Source organism: Python bivittatus, unplaced genomic scaffold (assembly GCF_059951505.1).
Source record: "Python bivittatus isolate LINGU-HERP-01145 unplaced genomic scaffold, Pbiv_v1 ctg000850_np1212, whole genome shotgun sequence".
In the NCBI taxonomy this organism is placed as follows: Eukaryota; Metazoa; Chordata; class Lepidosauria; order Squamata; family Pythonidae; genus Python; species Python bivittatus.
Genome location: NW_028277112.1, coordinates 8,431,021 through 8,450,778, shown reverse-complemented (window position 1 = coordinate 8,450,778; position 19,758 = coordinate 8,431,021). Strand labels below are relative to the sequence as shown.

General features: G+C 36.4%; 1 protein-coding gene across 1 annotated transcript in view; it reads right to left on the bottom strand.

Moving 5' to 3' along the window:
* The window catches only part of VCAN (versican), a 100,102-nt gene that overhangs the window by 74,542 nt on the left and 5,802 nt on the right, over positions 1-19,758 (bottom strand). The window contains exons 2-3 of the mRNA XM_088129950.1: positions 10,590-10,656; positions 87-464 (exon numbers count right to left, since the gene is read on the bottom strand). Coding sequence (XP_087986076.1) covers positions 87-464; positions 10,590-10,650 — 439 coding nt within the window. The 5' untranslated portion in view covers positions 10,651-10,656. The remainder of the gene's footprint in view (positions 1-86; positions 465-10,589; positions 10,657-19,758) is intronic.

Here is a 19,758-nt window from a genome sequence, read left to right as displayed (position 1 = left end):
TAATTCATTTTCATTTAACAACTGAAGTTATTTGTAGTTTAAATTTCACAAAAGAAATACAACAGTATGGTAAATGGAATTCTTACCATCAACAGCCAGTGAGACAATGTCTTGGGTATCTTCAATTCCATACATTACATCACAGCGGTAAACCCCAGCATCACTTGCACGTAACTTCACCATAGTCAATGATGCATCGCCAATGTCTTCTGGATGGCTTGGAACTGACACTCTTCCCTTGTAGCCTTGTCCAATCTTGATATTCCCATTCTGGGCCACCAACACTGTAGTTTCTTTGAGATCTTTTCCACCTTTGTCCTGTTCAATCTTTGACCACTTAATCCGGAGAAACTCACTTGTATTGTGATAGCTTGGAGGCAAAGTAGGCAGAGTTGAAAAGAAGCATGGAAGGGTGGCTCTTCCAGAGAGTGAGCCCTTCACTGGTGGGCTTTTTTCCACTTTAACTGAAAGAGATAATTGCATATGTGAGCTAACAAAAGTTAATTGCATTCAATCCACAAGGCAGGGATAGTAGTATTAGCCCTTCTCTTCACAACTCAGAGCCCAAGCAGTAGTGAAAGTGAGAAGGAATTCAGAGACATGAAATGCAACAAGGCATTCTGATGTTATAATTGTAAACTAAAAATCATGAACAAATGTAAGATTATGAAAGCTTCAGGAAAACATACTTGACTCTAAACACTGGCTCAAACCACGTTTCAAAACTTTTCCAGGACCTAATAAGGTCAACATTCAACAAGGCTATTCAAACTGATGGAGCTCTGGAGATAGCAAATAGGATACATACTCCTCACTGTTGTCTCTTTAAAAGCTGTACAGTAATAATGGCCAACATTTCTTTTAATATACAGGCATTTAAGGAAAGAGGTGATTATAAGGATAAAGGCCTTCCCTTAAACTTTCTTCATAGCTATAGTAACTGCTACGCAAAACACAACCACTCTTCAGCAAGGAAAAAGTTTTGTGTTGGTATGCTGATAACACGTTTGAACTGCAAAGGGACAAGTTTATCCAGATGGTATACCATGAAGAGACTTGCCCACATAGCTTCATTCTAAGCAGCCACTGAACTAGATCAGGGTTGGGCAATCCACAGACTGTATCACTCCCCTTTCCCGCCCCGCCTGCCCATCAACTCCAGACATATTTTTTTGCTGTTTCTGGGATCTTTGAAGATTCTGATGGCAAAATTCACTGGCAAAATGATAGTTTCCAATGGTGTGACTTTCCCCCTTATTTTAAAAATCAACTAAGCCCTAAAATGACCTCTTGTAAGTTTCACAGATCTGTTTTGAGTTTAACTTGTCTATTCCCTGGCCAAAAATTAAGCCCTGTTCTAGTGGCATCACCACATCACTGCAATACCAAAGCAAGGCAGTTCCACGTTCACTCTGCATGATGAGCATAATCACATAAATTTCAAAGTTGAAAAAGTATCATTATACTGACAATGGAAACTCCCAGTTTCTTTATATGGGGTGCTTTTATACAAAGGAATTCTAAAAATGTATAAATTGGTGTTGATGTTGCTGTTCCCTGATCACATTCATTTAAATAGATTAAATGACTCTCCCACACATATTGGAAGAACATAATAGGCCTCCTTAAGAAAGGGCTAATGCCTATGATATGAACAGATATTCCATATGAGAAATAAGCCCATTCATGTCACCAGCCTGCCGCTAATGGAAGGTTTAGGTGCATGGTTGGAACTAATCTGTGCAGGACTAAGTTTCTCTTGTGTATTTTAAACAAGGCAAGAGGCTTTATCTGAACCCCCTTCATGATTTCAGCGTAAAAGAAAACAGTTGAAATTCAGTGATCCCAGTACAAATTTATAATCTGGCTCTTTCTCTATGCTGAACAGCTGGCTTGGTACAAATCCATTCCATGCTTGCATCCTGCCGATACTACATAAATTCAATATTTAAATCTGAGGCATGAAGAACATTTGCCAAAAACAAATGAAAAAAAAAATACCCAATAACATCTGTGAACCAAGAATATTGTTGAGTTGGTTTGTGTTATAGCAAAATAAATGATTGACTAATTCTAAGCAAGAGTTAATTTATATTTACCATGTATCTTAAGGAAAGAGGAATTTTTTCTTTCTTTCCAGAAAAATATTTCAGGCAGCCAGTTGTTCCCTTTTAATTATTTCCTTTCCAACCTCAGGGCTTAACATATCACTCAAATAAAATATTCCTCAGTAGTTGGGAGGGAAGGAGGGGGAAGAATAAGAAATATGGGTGGCTCCTACATGATTAAAGAACTTTTACCATAGTTTTATATCTCTCCAGCTGCAAACACTTTACAGAAGACTGTTTCCATCCAATATTAGTATACAGTTAAGGACAGTGCTGGCTGTTGTTCATATAACCTGCCTGCTATGTGTCTGGAACTACATATTTGCTAGTTCTCCTGTACCAATCCTTAATCCCTCATGAACTTACTCAATGTGGCTTGACAGACTAAGATATAAAAGCAGGCTCTGTCCTTATTTTCCTTTAAGCAATAGGCTTCTAACAATGTATTAATTCAGAGTAACTGAGAAACACACATATATAAATAAATCCTGCCCATCTATAGCACAAAGTGAACATTGCTTATATACAAAAAGGTTTTGTTTTCATTTTTTTAATCTATATGCTTAGAAATAGAGTATATGAGGAAGGTAACTTTTATTAGATTAATATACATAGGTGAGAATTAAAAAAAAAAACCTAAATGCTGAGGGAGGGAATTAAAAGAAAGTTACAATGAACCTTCTATCCAATGAATAAGGAAAGGTACTGCAAAGGTTGTGTATGGGGCATCCATGGTTGGGGGGTGTCAAAAAAGTCAAGGTGATGGCTGTAATCATGCAGTAGTAGTCACCATTTTTACTTTTCTGACACCCGCTCTCCCTGCAGAGGTGCCTGGTTATGCAGTATTGATCATGACTGTCCCAAAACAGTTTAAGTGAAGGGCAAGATTTTGTCTTCTCCAAAAACAGGTAAAACACTGAACACTGAATCATATTTTAATACTGGCAACAGAATAGTAATCTCCACTGTATCTGAAGGTTGCAGGTCATGTATGAGACCCAACTTCTAATGATATCTGGCATGATTAAACATAATATGCACCATGATAGCATAACAAAATAGCCTGTTACCTAATACACAGCTCTGTCCCATCTATTCCCCTTAGCAGCTGCCTCCTTCTGCCAGATCTGATCTGCTAAAACTGTACCACCAGCCAACCTTTTGCTGCTGTGGCTGTCTAGTGGCTGCCCAGATTTTTGTAGTCCAGATCTACTAGCCCTTATATAACCAGTCTGTAGGGTTAATAATAAGCACTTTTCTAACATTGTAAGAGATGTTAGTCTGAGAAAAATGGAAAGCCAATTCTATAGAGGACAGGCAGAACAGGGATACAGGGATGGATGGATGGATGGATGGATGGATGGATGGATGGATGGAAGGAAGGAAGGAAGGAAGGAAGGAAGGAAGGAAGGAAGGAAGGAAGGAAGGAAGGAAGGAAGGACATTCTACTTCTTCCCAGCTTAGGTGATCCTGATAATCCTGGTGTCTGACCTATGTTATTTAAAAATGCTGTCATTGAATGTACCTCTACAGCTTCTCTTTGGAACCAAAAGCAACAACAGAGGCATACTGTACAGACCATATGCTGAAAATATATGTGGGAATCCAGAAGAGGTCCCTCTCATGATCATGCGCAAAAAGTTAAAGCACTGGATTAGAATGTCATAGATCCAGGCTCAAATCTTCCTTCAACCATATAAGCTGACTCTCTCTCAGGCCAAACTTAATTGTTGGTAGAGAAAGAACCAGAAGAGGGAGTTCTATGTATGCCATCTTGATCTACTTCAGGAAACATAGGCAATAAATCTAATAAATAAATACAATCCAAATACGCAAACACAATAGAGCAAATACATTATATAAGATTCGTAATTAATACAGATTCATTAATGGCTTTAACTGCAAATGAACCGTCTCCAAAAGAAAGTGTGTTGAGGCAGCAGGGCAACATCAGAATATGCAAGAGAGAGAGAGTTTACCCAGAGAGTGGTTGCATATCTGTGTCACAGCAAAACACATGCCAAAGGAGATTCTCTGGCAGGTCATGTGGGAGAAAAGAGAAAAAGTCAAAGCTTGCCGTGTGACAAAGTTACATCACAAGGAATCAAAATTACAGAGCATAAGAATATGTGAAATACAGTTAGTTGAACTGCTTCTGTTCAACAGGAGCTGCTGATAGGTTAAGTGAATTCAGGTATTTGCAATCATGTTAAAATCATGTCCAAGGCAAGCAGGAATACTGATAACAATAAACTAGAAGCTCAGGAAGCAAAATCACCCAGACAGGCCTGACAGGCCTTGGAAAGCCAGACAACTGCAGTAACCTCACCTGGCCGCAGGTCTGCTAGGACCTAATCACACATCAGAGTGTGAATTAATAATTGAGGCTGCTGAAAATGAGTGCATGAGAGACAAGAGCTGGGAGCCTCAACAGACTTTCCCTTGCAAAGAGCATTTTTATAATATGCAAGTTGGCTGATACCTGGACCACTGAAGTATAATCAATAGCTACAGGATCTGACTTTTTAGATTAGGCAGAAAACATAGGGAGACACCAAATGAAAACAGAAGAGAAATAACAGATGATGATGATGATGATGATGATGATGATGATGATAAAATATTTATTAATCAAATTTATATGGCTGCCCATCTCCCAAAAGGTGACCCTGGAATATTGATTGAATATCTCCAAAATATTCATTGGTTATTGCTCAGTATGATTCAGTACTAATCCTTCAGGATAACTTTGGTTGCTTCGGTCTAACAAGGTCAAATGACCTTTCTTCTTCAGCTATCCTGGGCAATGTACATGGATCTGAACTTTTAAATAATCTTGCATTTCCAGTTTCAAATAATCTATTTATGAGATTATGGAATTCTACATCTTGAGAATTCTGAGCTGGCGAAAGATGGTGTTTAAAAAAAATAGGGAGAAAAGGATAAGAGTTTTACAAAACAAGCACTGGAGGAGCAAATTAATAGAACGTTTTTCTCTGTAGTAATACTAGATGCTGGGATCAACTACCAAAGCTGAAAGGTGGCAAATTTTGTTCATATAAAAATAAGCAACTTAGTGGTTCCTACATAGTTAAGCTATAGAAACCATTGCCATGAAATGATGACAAGCCAGCTCTACGCCTAATTATGAGCAGTGTCCTTATGTTTTAGGGCTCCAAAGGTGCTATATACAGAGACAATTACAACATATAACCCTAAGAAGTCACCAAAATATTTACCAACTAGTATATCCTTGTAGAAATCATTATAATTTTTTTTTCACCATGAATGATGGTCACTAAATAATAGCTGCACATATGTGTCTGGTAACCACGCACATAACCACTCCAATTTTAAAGATATCACAATATCAAACTTATTCCTGGAATCATTTTTCCATTTATATGCTTGTATGTCAATGCTGCAGTACATGCTGGTGGGATAAAGTGAGGTGCCAAAGCTCTTAGTTTTTAACTATAAATTCTCTCTGATAATAGCAAAAGATCAATGATCCTGTTCTTCAGTTAATGCGCACAGATAGAACACACTGCAGAACAAGAGTTTCTTGGACATCTAGTCCTTCTCCAAAAAAGCCTATGTATTCAATTCCTAGGCTATTGAAACAGCTGTTCAGCTGTTTAACTTAAAGAGAAATAGTTATATATCCAGGGAGTCCAGAAAGGAACTCTACATTTTACTGTACATCCCACATCCTGGAAATCAAGGCTAGAATTTTTATCTGCTTTGAATGAAATCTGTTATTCCTTCTGATGTTAATCAGAATTCCAGCTTCCCCTTTTAGGAGACTTCAACCCCTAGCCCTTCTTGTTCAAAGCCTATGCTTTTAAACATTGTACCCTCATTTTTAAAAATGTGATATTTCCTTTCACAGAAATGTGAAGTTTCCACCAAAACATTTACTAAGGATTTGAGAGGGAAAAAAAGCTTTCCCTAGAAAGTGTTACAAAATTGTTGTGACCTTAGGGCAGAGGTTTAACAACCTACTGAATTCAGCCTAGAACAGATTTCTGGTGTGACCAGCAGTGTGTGATTACTGCTACTTTGCCTACTCAGACCACTCCTGGAAATGTCAGATTTGACTATTAGTTACATCCAAACTGCATTAGTATAGCATACTGCACACAGATCTATCTGTACTCAGAATTCAGCTGGTTCAGAATGCTATAGCCAGATATCTGATTATAAGGTAGATGTGATTCATTTATTTTGTGTTTGTCTCTTCTTTCTAAATTTTACTGGCCATATCTTCCAGGGACAATTCAAAGGGTTGGTTATGACCTATAAAACCTTAAATGATTTGGTACAAAGTCTTTCCATAATTCGAGAGAAGCCTCCTGGGAATGCAAGAGAGGGTCAGCTCCCTGGCTTTGGAATTCCCTCCCAAAAAGATCAGTCTAGTTCCATCTCTATTCCCCTTCAGCCTGTAGGCAAAACTATTTTTCTTTAGTCTAATCTTAACTAAGCAGGCGTCAACTGATTAAGCTAGGGGCATGTTGACTGTTTCTGCTGTCTTATGGTTGTGATTTTAACATGTGTTACTTAGAAATGAATGAATGAAATGTGTGACAATTGAGAGGTACCTGTACTTCCAATTCTACAAGGTGCGACAAGCAGCCAGACCACCAATACCATCTATTATATATTTCTGGGAAAGGTATGCTGCCACTGTTCATATGATTTACAATTACAAAATTGCAACTTGAACATTCAAAAATCTAACGGGTCCACTTCTAAGAAAAATGGGCCCTTTTCCTGAGCGTTCCTTTTCTCTCCTTAAGACAGTCTACACATAGGTAAGAATCCTCTCTAACTAAAAAAAACTCCAATTCCCAAACCAGTAATGTATTAAAGAATCTAGCAGAGGTGCGTAAAAAAAAAAGGCCAACTGACCTTTAAACTAAACAAAACATAAACATTACTAACCAAAGTTAGCTACCTCAAATTATTAAGAATCTTAAACCAGGATTATTCTTACAGGGCAATTTCCTAGAATGACATAGCAAGCTCTGGTCTTTACTCTCTAGCAGCCTCTCAAAGACAAAGCAGGGTTTCTCAAAAGAGGGCTTCTGGATGGAGAAAATAGTTTCCAAGGAAGGATATTCAAACCAATCCATCAATGCTTGGATATCCTGATCAGGTGACTTCCAGGTGATTCCTGTACTATCTGCTTAGTATAAGGCTATGTCATTAAGAAAAGCAGCATGGAATGTGGATTCAGACAGATTTTAGTCTGGGTATGTCTGGACATGTCTCTTAAATAAAGAAATGGTCTAGCAAATGGAAGAAGCAGCTGTCATCGATCGTCTAAAAAAAAATAAATCTAAAATCTGTCAGCAGCATTTGCACTGCAGCTTTTCACTGCTGAATTGCTAGCAAAAGTCTAAATTGTTCTATAGCTGAACCTCAATTTAAAATCTGCTATAAAACCAAAACATAAAGTAGAAAAATATTAAAAAGTATAAGATAAAGATCAGTTCACCCTCAAAATCAGATGAACTCCTAGTGTCTACACCAGTATCTCTCAACCTTGGCCATCTAAAGTTGTATGGGGAGCTGGGGAATTCTGAGAGTTGAAGTCCACACATCTTCAAGTGGCCAAGGTTGAGAAACATTGGTCTGCACAAACAGTTCTGCTTTCCTGGCAAATATGAAAGTGATTTGTGACCACCTTCTTCCAAGATTTTTAAAAACTTATTTTTACCAACCTACTCTGCAGCTCTGGAATTTCACTGTGGTCTCCCATCTGAGTAGTAACCAAGTCTTACTCTGCTTGGCTTTTTGAGATCAGCAGTGCTGCCAACTTATGTCACATAAAAAACATACATCTCTGCTTTCAGCCCCCCTTTTATTCCGACATTCTGTCCAACAAGCCATACCAAGCAATTATAATGAATAGTATTTTTTTAAAAAGATCTTGTATTTGCCACCAAACAGGACATATATATCAGTCAAATTCAACAATAGCGGATATAAACAATATGCAACAGAACAGGTATGCCTATACAAGTTAAATGTGTATTGCATGAACTGAAAATACAAACAAACTTCAAAATTCTATGCTACTTTATTTTATTTACAAGGGTCTAACAAAGTTCCAGGAATAATATGAATTGCAAATACATTGTTCAGAAAGGGCAAAAGGCACCACATTCAGCCACTTTATTGTTTGTGAAATACCATTATTGCTTAAAAGCACCTACTGTACATATATTATATTTCAAAGGTCTGATAACACATGTTCCTAAAATAATTTGAGTTTTTAAAATGCCATCTTGTATGTATTCAAGTCCCTTCCACTTTTTTGTAAATCATATTCTACAACACACAGTGAGAAGAAATGTTCCCTACAAGCCACCCTGAAACATTAGGGGCTCCCAGAGTGGTACTGTACTATCAAAAATGGCCTATATGAAGATGTAAGAATATTCTGTTTGAGGTCAACTTGTTTATGTACAGATTGATAAAGCAGATATTCCATGTACCTGCAAAAACTTGCTCAGAGCTTGTCAGAGAAGGCAATAAATTGAATCTTAACAAACCCCCTTTTTGTTCTACCAGATGGCTTACAGTCTGAGTTACTACATAACGGGGGGCGGGGGGTAAATCAGGCATAGTGATGGATCAGTTACTCTTTAAATTCTCACTGTAAATCATGGAACGCTAGCCAAATGTCCATTTCATCTGCAGCAGTAGCATTTAAAATAGCATATACATGAAATAGCACTCACATGCATATGTAAGACTACGAAACATTTCAGGGCATTCTTTGGTTATTCAATAAAACTCACCAGCCTTCTACAATTTCAAAGAGCTAGCCCCTCTACAATTAAGACTTCTAGGAATCCTCTGAAACTACTTTCCTTAAGCTCTGTATGTGCATATGTACAGAAGAAGGGAAAGAACAAATTTCACCTGGTATTCCTATCAACTTATCAGTCAAACTAATTGTGATGGAAAGTCCATATGCACATATGCCTATTTACATAAAAGCCAATGTATGTTGACTATAAACTTGGTACTTGTATTGCTGACTATATTAATGTACAACTAAGAAACAATCAAGTCCAATACCATCAAGTGATTAGACTATATAATGACATGATCCATTAGAGTTTTGCTAATAATTCATAGGGGTCCTTAAGTCATAGAAATACTGTAATTTATTTATTTATTTTACATTTCAGTAATCAAAGGTAGCAGGGTAATAAGAAAAATATGCTACCAGTTAGGAAAAATGAGAAAGCATATGTGTAATCAAATTATTACTTCTCCTATAAGAAAAAATGTTATTCCTATTCTATATTATCACAGGCATTACTCCCACTTGCAAATAATTTAGTGATGGCATCATACTCAGATTTTGCCTGTTATTAAACCTAACATGCTAACTACAGAGCAAACCTTTATAGAAATCTCTATCCCAACAGAACAGTTAATCGTCTAAAAGTGTCCTAATCTATTAACGCAAAATGAGGTAAAAATCCCTTACACAAAAAATACTGTTCTTTAACACTCAGCAGCCAATCTGTGAAGGTATGCATGTAACAGAAAGTACTTACGTGTCATCACAAGTTGCATAAAAAGTCACCTAACAATTTTGTAATCACTACAGGGACCATAAATTAAAGGCTTATAAATTCTATCCAACTTACCACATGTAAGCCCTACTCAGACAGTTAGACCTGCTTCTACTATACTATAAATGTAGGTATCTGGAGTTAGTTGCTATGGTCAATGATGCATGCAATGCTAGCCTTAATTGAACCAAAATAAGAGATCTGGCTGATGTGCTTGTTTTACATAATCAGCATGTGAAGGTTTTCATACAAGATCATATCCAACACATTCCTGCTCTATTATGCATTCACACATTGCTTGCTCTCTCTTTCCCAACAGGTGTTCTTGGATCCTAAAATGTTTAACAGGTGTTGCCTTTTTATTCCAGGCTAATGATAGCAAGCACAGCAAAGCACAGCACTTTTTCTCAGCCCTCAATTTACCTCTCACCTTTATGCTGTTGATATTTGGAGACCCTTCTTTTTAATAAAAGTAAGAAGCAAAATGTGTGCATTAAATCCACCCCTAAACATATGTAGCCCTGCCATCTCTACTGATGTCACTATAGTACTATCATGCCCTTTGCAGTCCTCATACCCTTTTTAAAAAAAAAAAACATGGAAGCCACCTCCAGCCGACAAGTTTTGCCCACTGCTGCATTAAAGAGACACGTGTAACTTCATCAGAAAATCAACTGGCAGCCCTCATGATATAAAACAGGTTTCCTTCTTTTCTGTAACTCAAAACAAAGGGAATATTTTTTTTAATGATGCATATATTAATGTTAGAGCTCTCCAATTAGTGACTACAGAATAACTGATGCATTTTGACTACCAAAAATCATCAAATTTTCTCAGAATTCACTTTCAACATGTCAACATCCCATATATATTTTGCTCTTACCTTTGTGGAATGCATTTGTTATGGCTAAAGTCCAATACATCCATAAGATATTTTTTAACATCTTGACCTAAAAACAAAACAGAAAATAATCACAATGAATATTTTCATAATCTTAGAAAACAGTCGAAGTACATATCTTGGTAATTATAAAGATTTATTAAAATGGAACTATTTTCTTCACTGTAGGCAAGATGTCACTGTCTAAAGCATAATAAAGTTTGACAAATCACTTTTTGCAAAATGAATTTGACTGTGTCCCTTAATTATGACCCATATTATGAAATATTTCAACATTTTTGAAGCCTGCAACATTTATACAAAAGGTAGAATAACAAATCTGGCTTACAGACTGGCTTGATCTCTAGACTGCACATGTAGGGCTGGATGACACCAGAGAGGGGTTCAAGAATGTCAAGAAAGAGCCACTATCCCTCCTCAGGAATGTCTTTCTCCAGGCAGAAAAAAGTAATGGGCAACCTCTTTGTCTATCTCTCTCACACTCTGCAGTTCCTTCTTCAAGAAGAAGAAGGCAACAAGTATTCGTTGGAGAGAAATCAATGAACTAATTGCCAGGAATACTGTACAGTATTCTTTGCTTAATGACCACAATTGGGACCAGAATTTAAGTCATTAAGTGATGTGGTCATTAAGTGAATCATCACGTGACTGGACCCCATTTTATGACCCTTTTTACAGCAGTCATTAAGCAAACCACGTGATCATTAAGTGAATCACATACTTTCCCATTGATTTTGCTTGCCAGAAGGCGGCTGAGAAGGTTGCAAATGGTGATTATGTGACCCCAGGATGCTCAATCATCGTAAGTGTGAGCTGGAAAGTATCCAGATCGTGATCATGTGACTGCAGGGGCACTGTGACAGTTGTAACTTTGGGCCCCAGTCATAAGTCACTTTTTAGCACTGTTGCAACTTCAAACAGTCACTAAACAAACATTTGTTAAGCAAGGACTACCCGTATTTCTCAGTCTTAGGCAGTGGATTCTCTGAGTGTCCAGAAAAGGATTGAGAAAGAAGAATTATTGAGGCCTGTGAAGAGGAAAAAGAAGTTGGCAGGCCAGAATGAAATCTCTGTGTCTTATAGTTAAGTGGAGGTTCCCTATATCTGACTTAATCACTTAGCCAACAGAATTAATCAATGCTAAAAGTATCTCCAGTTTAGCAGGGTTTTTATTAACCAGATTGTATATAAGGATTCACAAATGTGTGTGTATGCACACATATGATTAGGCAACCTGAGGCATGTATTTGCTTCAAAACCACATTTTAACTTGCTTTTATCCATTATTACAAAAGTTTCATAGAAGTTTGCTGGAAATGTATCAGACATAAAGGGACTATGTATGTATGTATGTCCCAAACTCCACTCTATAGCAGACAGTCTGGGCTTCATTCTACTCTGGGAAAATGATACAAAGAAACTTAACTCAGATTAGTCCTTTTTGAGGTGACTAAAATTATAACTGTACCACACAACCTCCATTTAAAGGAGCCAGAAAATGATGTGATCTATTCAAGTCAATGGGATTTCATAATTGACTTCAACACATGACATGGCAACCATATTTACTTTTTTCCATCATGTGGAAAACAGAAAGAGTAAATTGCACAAATACTGAATAAACTGCCAAACCATATTTGGATAAAAAATGTGCTGACACATTTATATATGGCTAAGTTCCATTAGCCATAAGAATCCTGAAGCTCAAAATCAAGTTCAGTCTCAAAATATTTTGCAGTGCGTGCACTCTTGGCCAGATATGCTTGATATGGGCAATTACTCATGCTGCGTAGTCACTTGCCATTGGGAATGATTAGGATGATAAAATAATCAAAGATATTTTAATTATTAATGGGAGTTTGAGTGAATTAATGAATTAATCATTAAAGTTCTATACACTTCCAAAGGATAAAAATAATAGTAGGAAGCATACTTATCTTTGCTCTAAACTCTTCGGCAGCAAGTATAATTTTAAAAAAGATAGTCTGTCCTTTTGAGGAAGAAAGAGTCTAAGCCTCTTTTAAAATGATGTTTGCCATCTATAATTTTTATATCAACATTTTAAAATTTTTAAAAAGAAGCATGCTGCCTTTTAATTAGTGGCATCTATTCTGATTCTTAAAAGACTTTGAATATAATCATCTAAATATGTGCTCGGCAATCATGCACCTATACTTCTGTCATATCCTCTTGATGGTCCCACAAAGGATTTTTCAAAAGAAATCTAGCGTTATATGGCTGTTTCAGGTAATTATGAGCATATAGTCAGTGTTTTTAATGGAAAGTCAGCTCAGCGTGAACCTCCTATGAAAAAGACAATTCACACTGAGAACAGAAAAGGAATGAAAAATAACACTTCTGATAGAAAGGACTTGTGATCTATAGTAAAACACAGATTCTGGTGAAGCATATCGTACAGCTGGGAAATGTTCAGAAAAGGATTATGAAAATGTTCAGTGGGCTGTCTAAGAAAAGGTTACCACATGGGGAAGAGTTGCCTTGGGATGAGGGGAGGACAAACAAGGGGATGATAGAAGCACATACAATAATATAGTGTGGAGATTCACACATAGTTCATCTGTGTAAGTTGCTACTCAAGATGGTATCTTTTAAAAATACTGCTCTAAGTGGCTACAAATGATTATGGCTATATATTACTTCTCAGGTTGGAGACAACAGTGTCTCTTGATACCAGTTTCTGGGAATGCGATGGAAGGATGTTGTGGACTTATGTCCTGCTTGTGGGCTTCTCTGAGGCATCTGACTGACCACTGTGGGAGCAGAATGCTAGGCTGAGGGTTTAAGATATGGGACACTGGCCTAAAATGATGGGGCTTCAAAAAGCATTTTATTCACATTTATTGCTAAACTAAGAATTCCAGTATAATATGCCTTCTATTATAGTAAATATATCATGTACATTCATCTTTTACAGGTAGCATTGATAATTCATGTTAAGGGAGGCATGGAAACCAAACTCATGCCAGTAACAAAGAACTTAGTATTATCTATAACCAATTTTCTTAACTGCTGTTTCCTAAAGTCCAGTACTATGACTTTAAAACTTAAGCCAGTTGGCTGATTTTCCTGCTAATTTCAGTCTCCTATGAATCAATCCTGGCTCTCTTCAGAAAACTGTAATGCTGGTAAAGGTGAAAAGAGAGAGAAGAGGTCAACCAGCAGAAGATGGATAGACTCAATTACAGCAGTAATGGGTACACTGCAGGAAGACTTGAAGGGTCATGTTGAGGACAGATAATTCTGGAGAAAATCTAACTATGTAGTCACTATGTAGTCACTAAAGGTTGACAGCACATAATCATGGATCAACCCAAATACATTCTTTTCTGGTAAAACAAGTCTAGAATTTTCCCTAAATTCTATACAGATTTCATAACTTTAGATACTTGCATAATTCTGAATTTATTAAATGCTAAAACTTCTTGAAGGCTGAGTTATTTTTGTATTTGTTAGGAATACAAAGGAAACTTTTCTCTTGGATGATCTGACAATTTTTCCTATGAACATTTACCATAACAAAATATTTCTGGATCTGAAATTTGTACCTAAAATGGGAAAGGAAAGGGAATGGACCTACCCTGGTTTACCAATTCGTAAGCATATAACAGTCTTTGAACAGATTCTTTAGGCAGAGATAAGATCAGCTAAGAGAGACCTAGAACTCTGATCCAAGCTAATTGAGTCCATATTACATTCTTGCCAAAAATATGTCAAGTTTTCACCACTTCAGAATTGCCTAGTGTTTTCTTATTCCACATCATTGCTCTTGGCCAGAACAGGAGAAGAGACAGATAAATAATTAAATGTTACCAACAGGATAAGGTAAAATTAGCCTAAAACTGCAGCTTCTGTAATTAATTTCATGTTATGTTTTCATCCTCAGAAGTGTTCTGCTTTAAAGTAAATATGAGAATAAATGGAGGGAAATAGGTATTCATTATATATGTATATTTTATGACAGATTTATTTATTTACTACTGTTTAAATGATACTGAATCCAACTAGACTCAAAGTGGCTTTCAATATAAATGCTGGAATAACCAATACTCCTTTTAATCCAAAATAGCAAAGTGCCTTCTAAGACCATTCTTATATTTTCCTTAAAGCAATACACTGTGCAAGTCAGAAGGCCTCTAGTTATATACAGTTTTCTTCCTTTTCTCCATCATATTGTTGGCTGGATCCAAACACAAAAGTCACCTATGACATTTCCTAAAATATTCCTTATTTCAAGGAGCATTAAGGCAATATAGTTGTATACTAATTTCAATATTATTAAGAATAATGTTCACTCCCTCTAGTAAGTGTAAAACATAACAGATGTCTCCAGACTTACTCCTTTAAGAGTAAGAAAAAGGAAAAGAAAATATGCACAAGAGCATTAAAGGATCAACCCAACCTCAAAATTGATAAGCATAGAAATGAAAAAGGGGAAAGAAAAAAATCTAGGAAATTATTTTATAAACAGAGTACTGTATCTCCAAAAACCTGGACCATATTGCTCAAAACTCTTTACTTTTTGTAAAAAAAAAAAAAAAAATCAAATATCATCAAGCAGTATCAATGACCAACTGATGCAAATCAGATGTAGATTTCTACTTCTAGCATTGCAGAATAATTCTTTTAGCCACCCTTAGGCCTGAGGAATCCACAGTTCTTCATAACTGGATAGATACTGATAATATACCCAAGAGGATCACATGTATCTTTAACATACAGTGATTGAGCCAGAATCATGTTAACAATCCTGCTGACATCAACCCCAAAATACAATAATAGCTTAAAACAAAATCAATAGTTAGCCTTTGAATTAGATCTTCAGCAGCATGAAGACCATAATCTAACTAACCTTACTAAACACTCTCTGTGGCATTCAAACATACAGAAAGCAACATTTTCGTGCTTATTAAACTTAGTATCATAAGAAATTAATTTCACATTGTTTAATGCAATCCTCCTTTTGTTCACCAGGACAAGACATTCAAGTTTCTACTTCCAAAGGTCATACAAATAATTAATATCATCAGCTAGTACCAGTTATATCTGGATGACACAGCTTTAGTTGTACCTATTTCAATCCAATTTCCACACAAAGTTCTAGACTAAGATTGCCTTTGTTCAGTCTCCCCAATTTGTTTCCTCTAGATCTGTTGTCCTCATAAGTGTTGGACTATAAATCCCAGACTCTCCAGCTGTTGGTTATATTAACTGAGAAGTAATCCAATGCATCTGGAAGACCTTAGGGTAATAAGAGTTTCTTAGATGATGACTGCCACTAGGCAAAAAACAGACTAATTTTTTTTTCTTGGATCTTATGCTGCAATATTTTTACTGTTTTCCTCACATGCATATATGAATCCAGCTGTTTTGGATTTACAACTTAGGGGAAACAGAATAAAGTTTGACATACATAGAGAATGAACAAGCACTCTCTATGTAGTTCAGATGCAGAAAAACTAAAACACCATCCATATCAAGTCAATGTAAATCAAAGAGGTTCATGAAAGCATACAAGCCTACACCATGAATATCTCAGAAGAAAGTTTTGTCTGTGCCTTACGCCTTCTCCCATTTTTCAAAGACTTCTTATTGTGAACTATACATTTAATATTGTAGATCCTTGCTGCTTGAATGAGTTTGTCAGTGAAGCTGGCCTCCTTGTCTTCAGCTATCATGGTTGCTAAAAGAAAAACATTAGAGATCTCCTTTCAACTGGAAAAGTCTTGTTTGTTTTTTAAATAAAAACTCTAATGTTGTTCTTGCCAAAATATAAAAATGTATTAATGCCTAAATCTTATTCTTAAGTGTTAAGAAGTAGAAATGGTGTAATTAGCAGCTGCTTTCATTACTGGTATCAAAAGAAACAATCATAGCTTACTGCATTAAGAGAAGGGGACGATTATGACATCCTTTGCCATCCTGTACTCCAATAAATATTTTGATTCCATGTTTCATACACATTTAACACTCTCAGGATTTATTTTGCAATACTAATTCAGAAGCTGTTGTTTCTTGTAAAGATTTAGCTCCCATAAATGGTGTAGTTCAAAGCATATTTATGCAGTTCCATTAAACTTGCTCCCAAGTAAATACACTTAAAACTGCAATCCAGTTTTAAGACTGAAAATGCTTCTCTGATTTTATGCCTTCAGAGAAGCTGGGGGAAAAAAAAACATTTTAGATCCTGTACATAATGGGAACAGATTCCAAGGAACCACTTTCCAACTGTATTCAGCTAATAAGCTACTGGAGTACTGTACCATCTAATATACTCATACAGTCTATTATTCATCATCACTCATTTCAATCATTTTAGATTATCAATGGTTAATTGCCTAACACTGATTAGCTTCATTATTGCACTGCTTAAATATTCTATCTACCATTTAATTAACTTTGCCAGTTTTACCACATTACTGCCAGTTGATTAATTGCAGTTGCTCACAGTTGGTTAATTTGGGCTATATTCAATTAATCACTGTCCCTTGATTAACTCATTATCACATGTAGTGATCCAAGTACTACATGGCAGAATCTCCAAAAGATTACACCACCATTCCCCCAAAAGCATCATTTTGTTCCTCGCTTCTGTTTCTTTGCATCAATGTATATTATTTGTATTCCATTGATTTAAAAAAAAGGGGATTGTCTCACACTATGGAAGCCTATGAGTGTTATATACATGTAGTTATAAAGCAAATCACAGTTTTTAACTCAACAAGTCACATACAGCCCACCAACCAGGTATTGCTGTCCATTAGTTCTGCTTATCTGGGTCTGCATAAATGAGGTGTGTTCTTAACAAGCTACCACTGGTAGTCCATGGTGGATCATATATTGGCATAAGCTGGCCTCATACACTGCACAAAACTAAAATCAAACCACAGTATGATTCAGTGCAATGTATAAACTCACTCCTAGAATGCACTTTAGATATAATTATATTGAATGAATTAGGCAATGTTTGTTGAAGAGAAAGTTGGCTCAGGCTGAGAAGAAAAATATGCTAGTTCAAAGTTGGTATTTAAGAGGGGGGGAGGTTCTTTCAAATTTCTAAAAAGAGTTCTACTATAAAAAGTCCTTTTCTACAAATAAAAATCTATTTCACTTTATGTAGAAGCTATTTGGGTCTGTGGGTTGTCTGCAGGATGATGTAAATTTGATGTGGTTTTCACACTTACATACCTACAGAGACCAGGACCTAATCTGACACTTCTCTTTAATACAGCAATGTTTGGGCAATCTCCAGGCAGCAACAGAAAAGTGAGACTTGGCCAATTAATGAAAGAAGTAGCAGAGCACAAGCACAATTTTCATTTAACTTTATCTCCAGCTTCACACCTGTTTTTCAACTAGCAATCCAGCCTCCACCATTTTTTTTTTAAATCAATCATTTCTAAGAAAGCCACACACTTGGAAATATATTAGCAAAGAGAATTTAAATGGGTCATTGCATAAAATCTCAATAATTGTGCAAATTTAGAAAGAATTGCTGTAATTTAAGTAGAAAAGGCAGCACAGCACATGATATTAGGAAAAACATTGACTGCATGAGCCCTGTGGTTGTTCTGACTGCAGGCCAAGTGGTAACAGGTAATGTGTCACTTCAAGGTTTTCTAGTCTCTTGATTCTTGATCTTTACAGAGACGGGGACAGTATCATGAATACATGACTACCTTTTTCAAAATAGGACACCTGACCATCCTATTAATAACTAAGGTCTTTTCTTAACAGTAATGCCCATTGGTTCCTGGATATGAATCTCAATACTGCTATGATTGTTTCTTTTTTTGGTTAAACATTGCTAATTGCTGAATGATACTGGAAGTATATTATTCCCATGCTCAAACCATCATATTGTTTTCCAGGCACAATTTAAGATGTTGATTTTAACCTTTGAATCCTCAGTAGTTTGAGGTCTGGCTACCTAAAGAATGACCTTTCTCACTATAAGCCTGTGCAGACTTTAAAGTCAGCAGAAGAGGCTCTCTTAAAGATGTTCTCCCTTTCCAAATCCATTTGCTGGCACACAGGAGAGAATTTTTTGTGTTGCTCCCAGCTATGGAAGACATCCACTTGGGAACTGCACTTCAGCTCCTGGACTTTCCACTTTTGAGAAAAAAGACAGGACTTTTCTCTTTAGCCAGGATGTTTCAGTTTGAATTAGATAATAGTTTATTGTAATTGTTTTCCTCAGATTTTAACAGACTGTTTGATTGGTAGGTGCCTTGAGTATTCTCTGGGCAGAAAGGCAAGATACAAATCAAATTTATCATCATCCTCACCATTATTAGTCATTCTGGTTTTACTGTATTTTATGCCAACTTCTGGAGCCCTAACTGAACAAAGGCTACAATCTGAGAAATGAATGAATAGGTATACCCAAATTTAGCAAATATTAGTTGAGTGTATCCTAACAAATACTAGTATTTTAAAGAAAGCTTTTAAACCCTTCCTTGCTTATGCTTTTCCCAACCCACAATACTTGTGAGTATTGAGAAGAAGAGAATCATATGAAGACCTTCTTGTAGGAATAAATATTCATAAAAAATCACAAAGATATACATTATTTTCTGAATGATATACCAATACATGAAGACCGGTAGCTACATAAGTGCTTAAGTATGTATCTTGGACTGGACAGAGAGGAAAGCCATGTCAGAATCCTATTCTAATAAGGCTGGCATGCATCTTCAAGTTATGGGGAGCTTACAGTGTTGTGAAAGAATGAGATGACGACATCTTGTTACACTACCCATTGGGAGAGGCCCACAAAAAATTAGGACCAGTGATGCTCTTCCTCTCTTTAAGTGTTAAAGAAACAGAAAAGAGGAAACTACTGTTTGTCAATCTCTGCAAAGGCTATAATGCTTTAACATCAAATAACAAGCCATTGTCTGCATACAATTCACAATGGCTGGGTTCATGAATTGTGCTAAATCAAAATCAAGCAGACCACATTATGCTTAACACAGTATGGAAGCAAAACCAACACATGAGAGACAATATGGTGCAAAAGTTAAGGTGTTAGACAAGGACCAGGGAAACCCAGGTTTCCATCCACCCTTGGCCATGGAAGCTCTTTGGTTGACTTTGGTCCAGTCAAAAATTCTCTCTCAACCTACTTCAC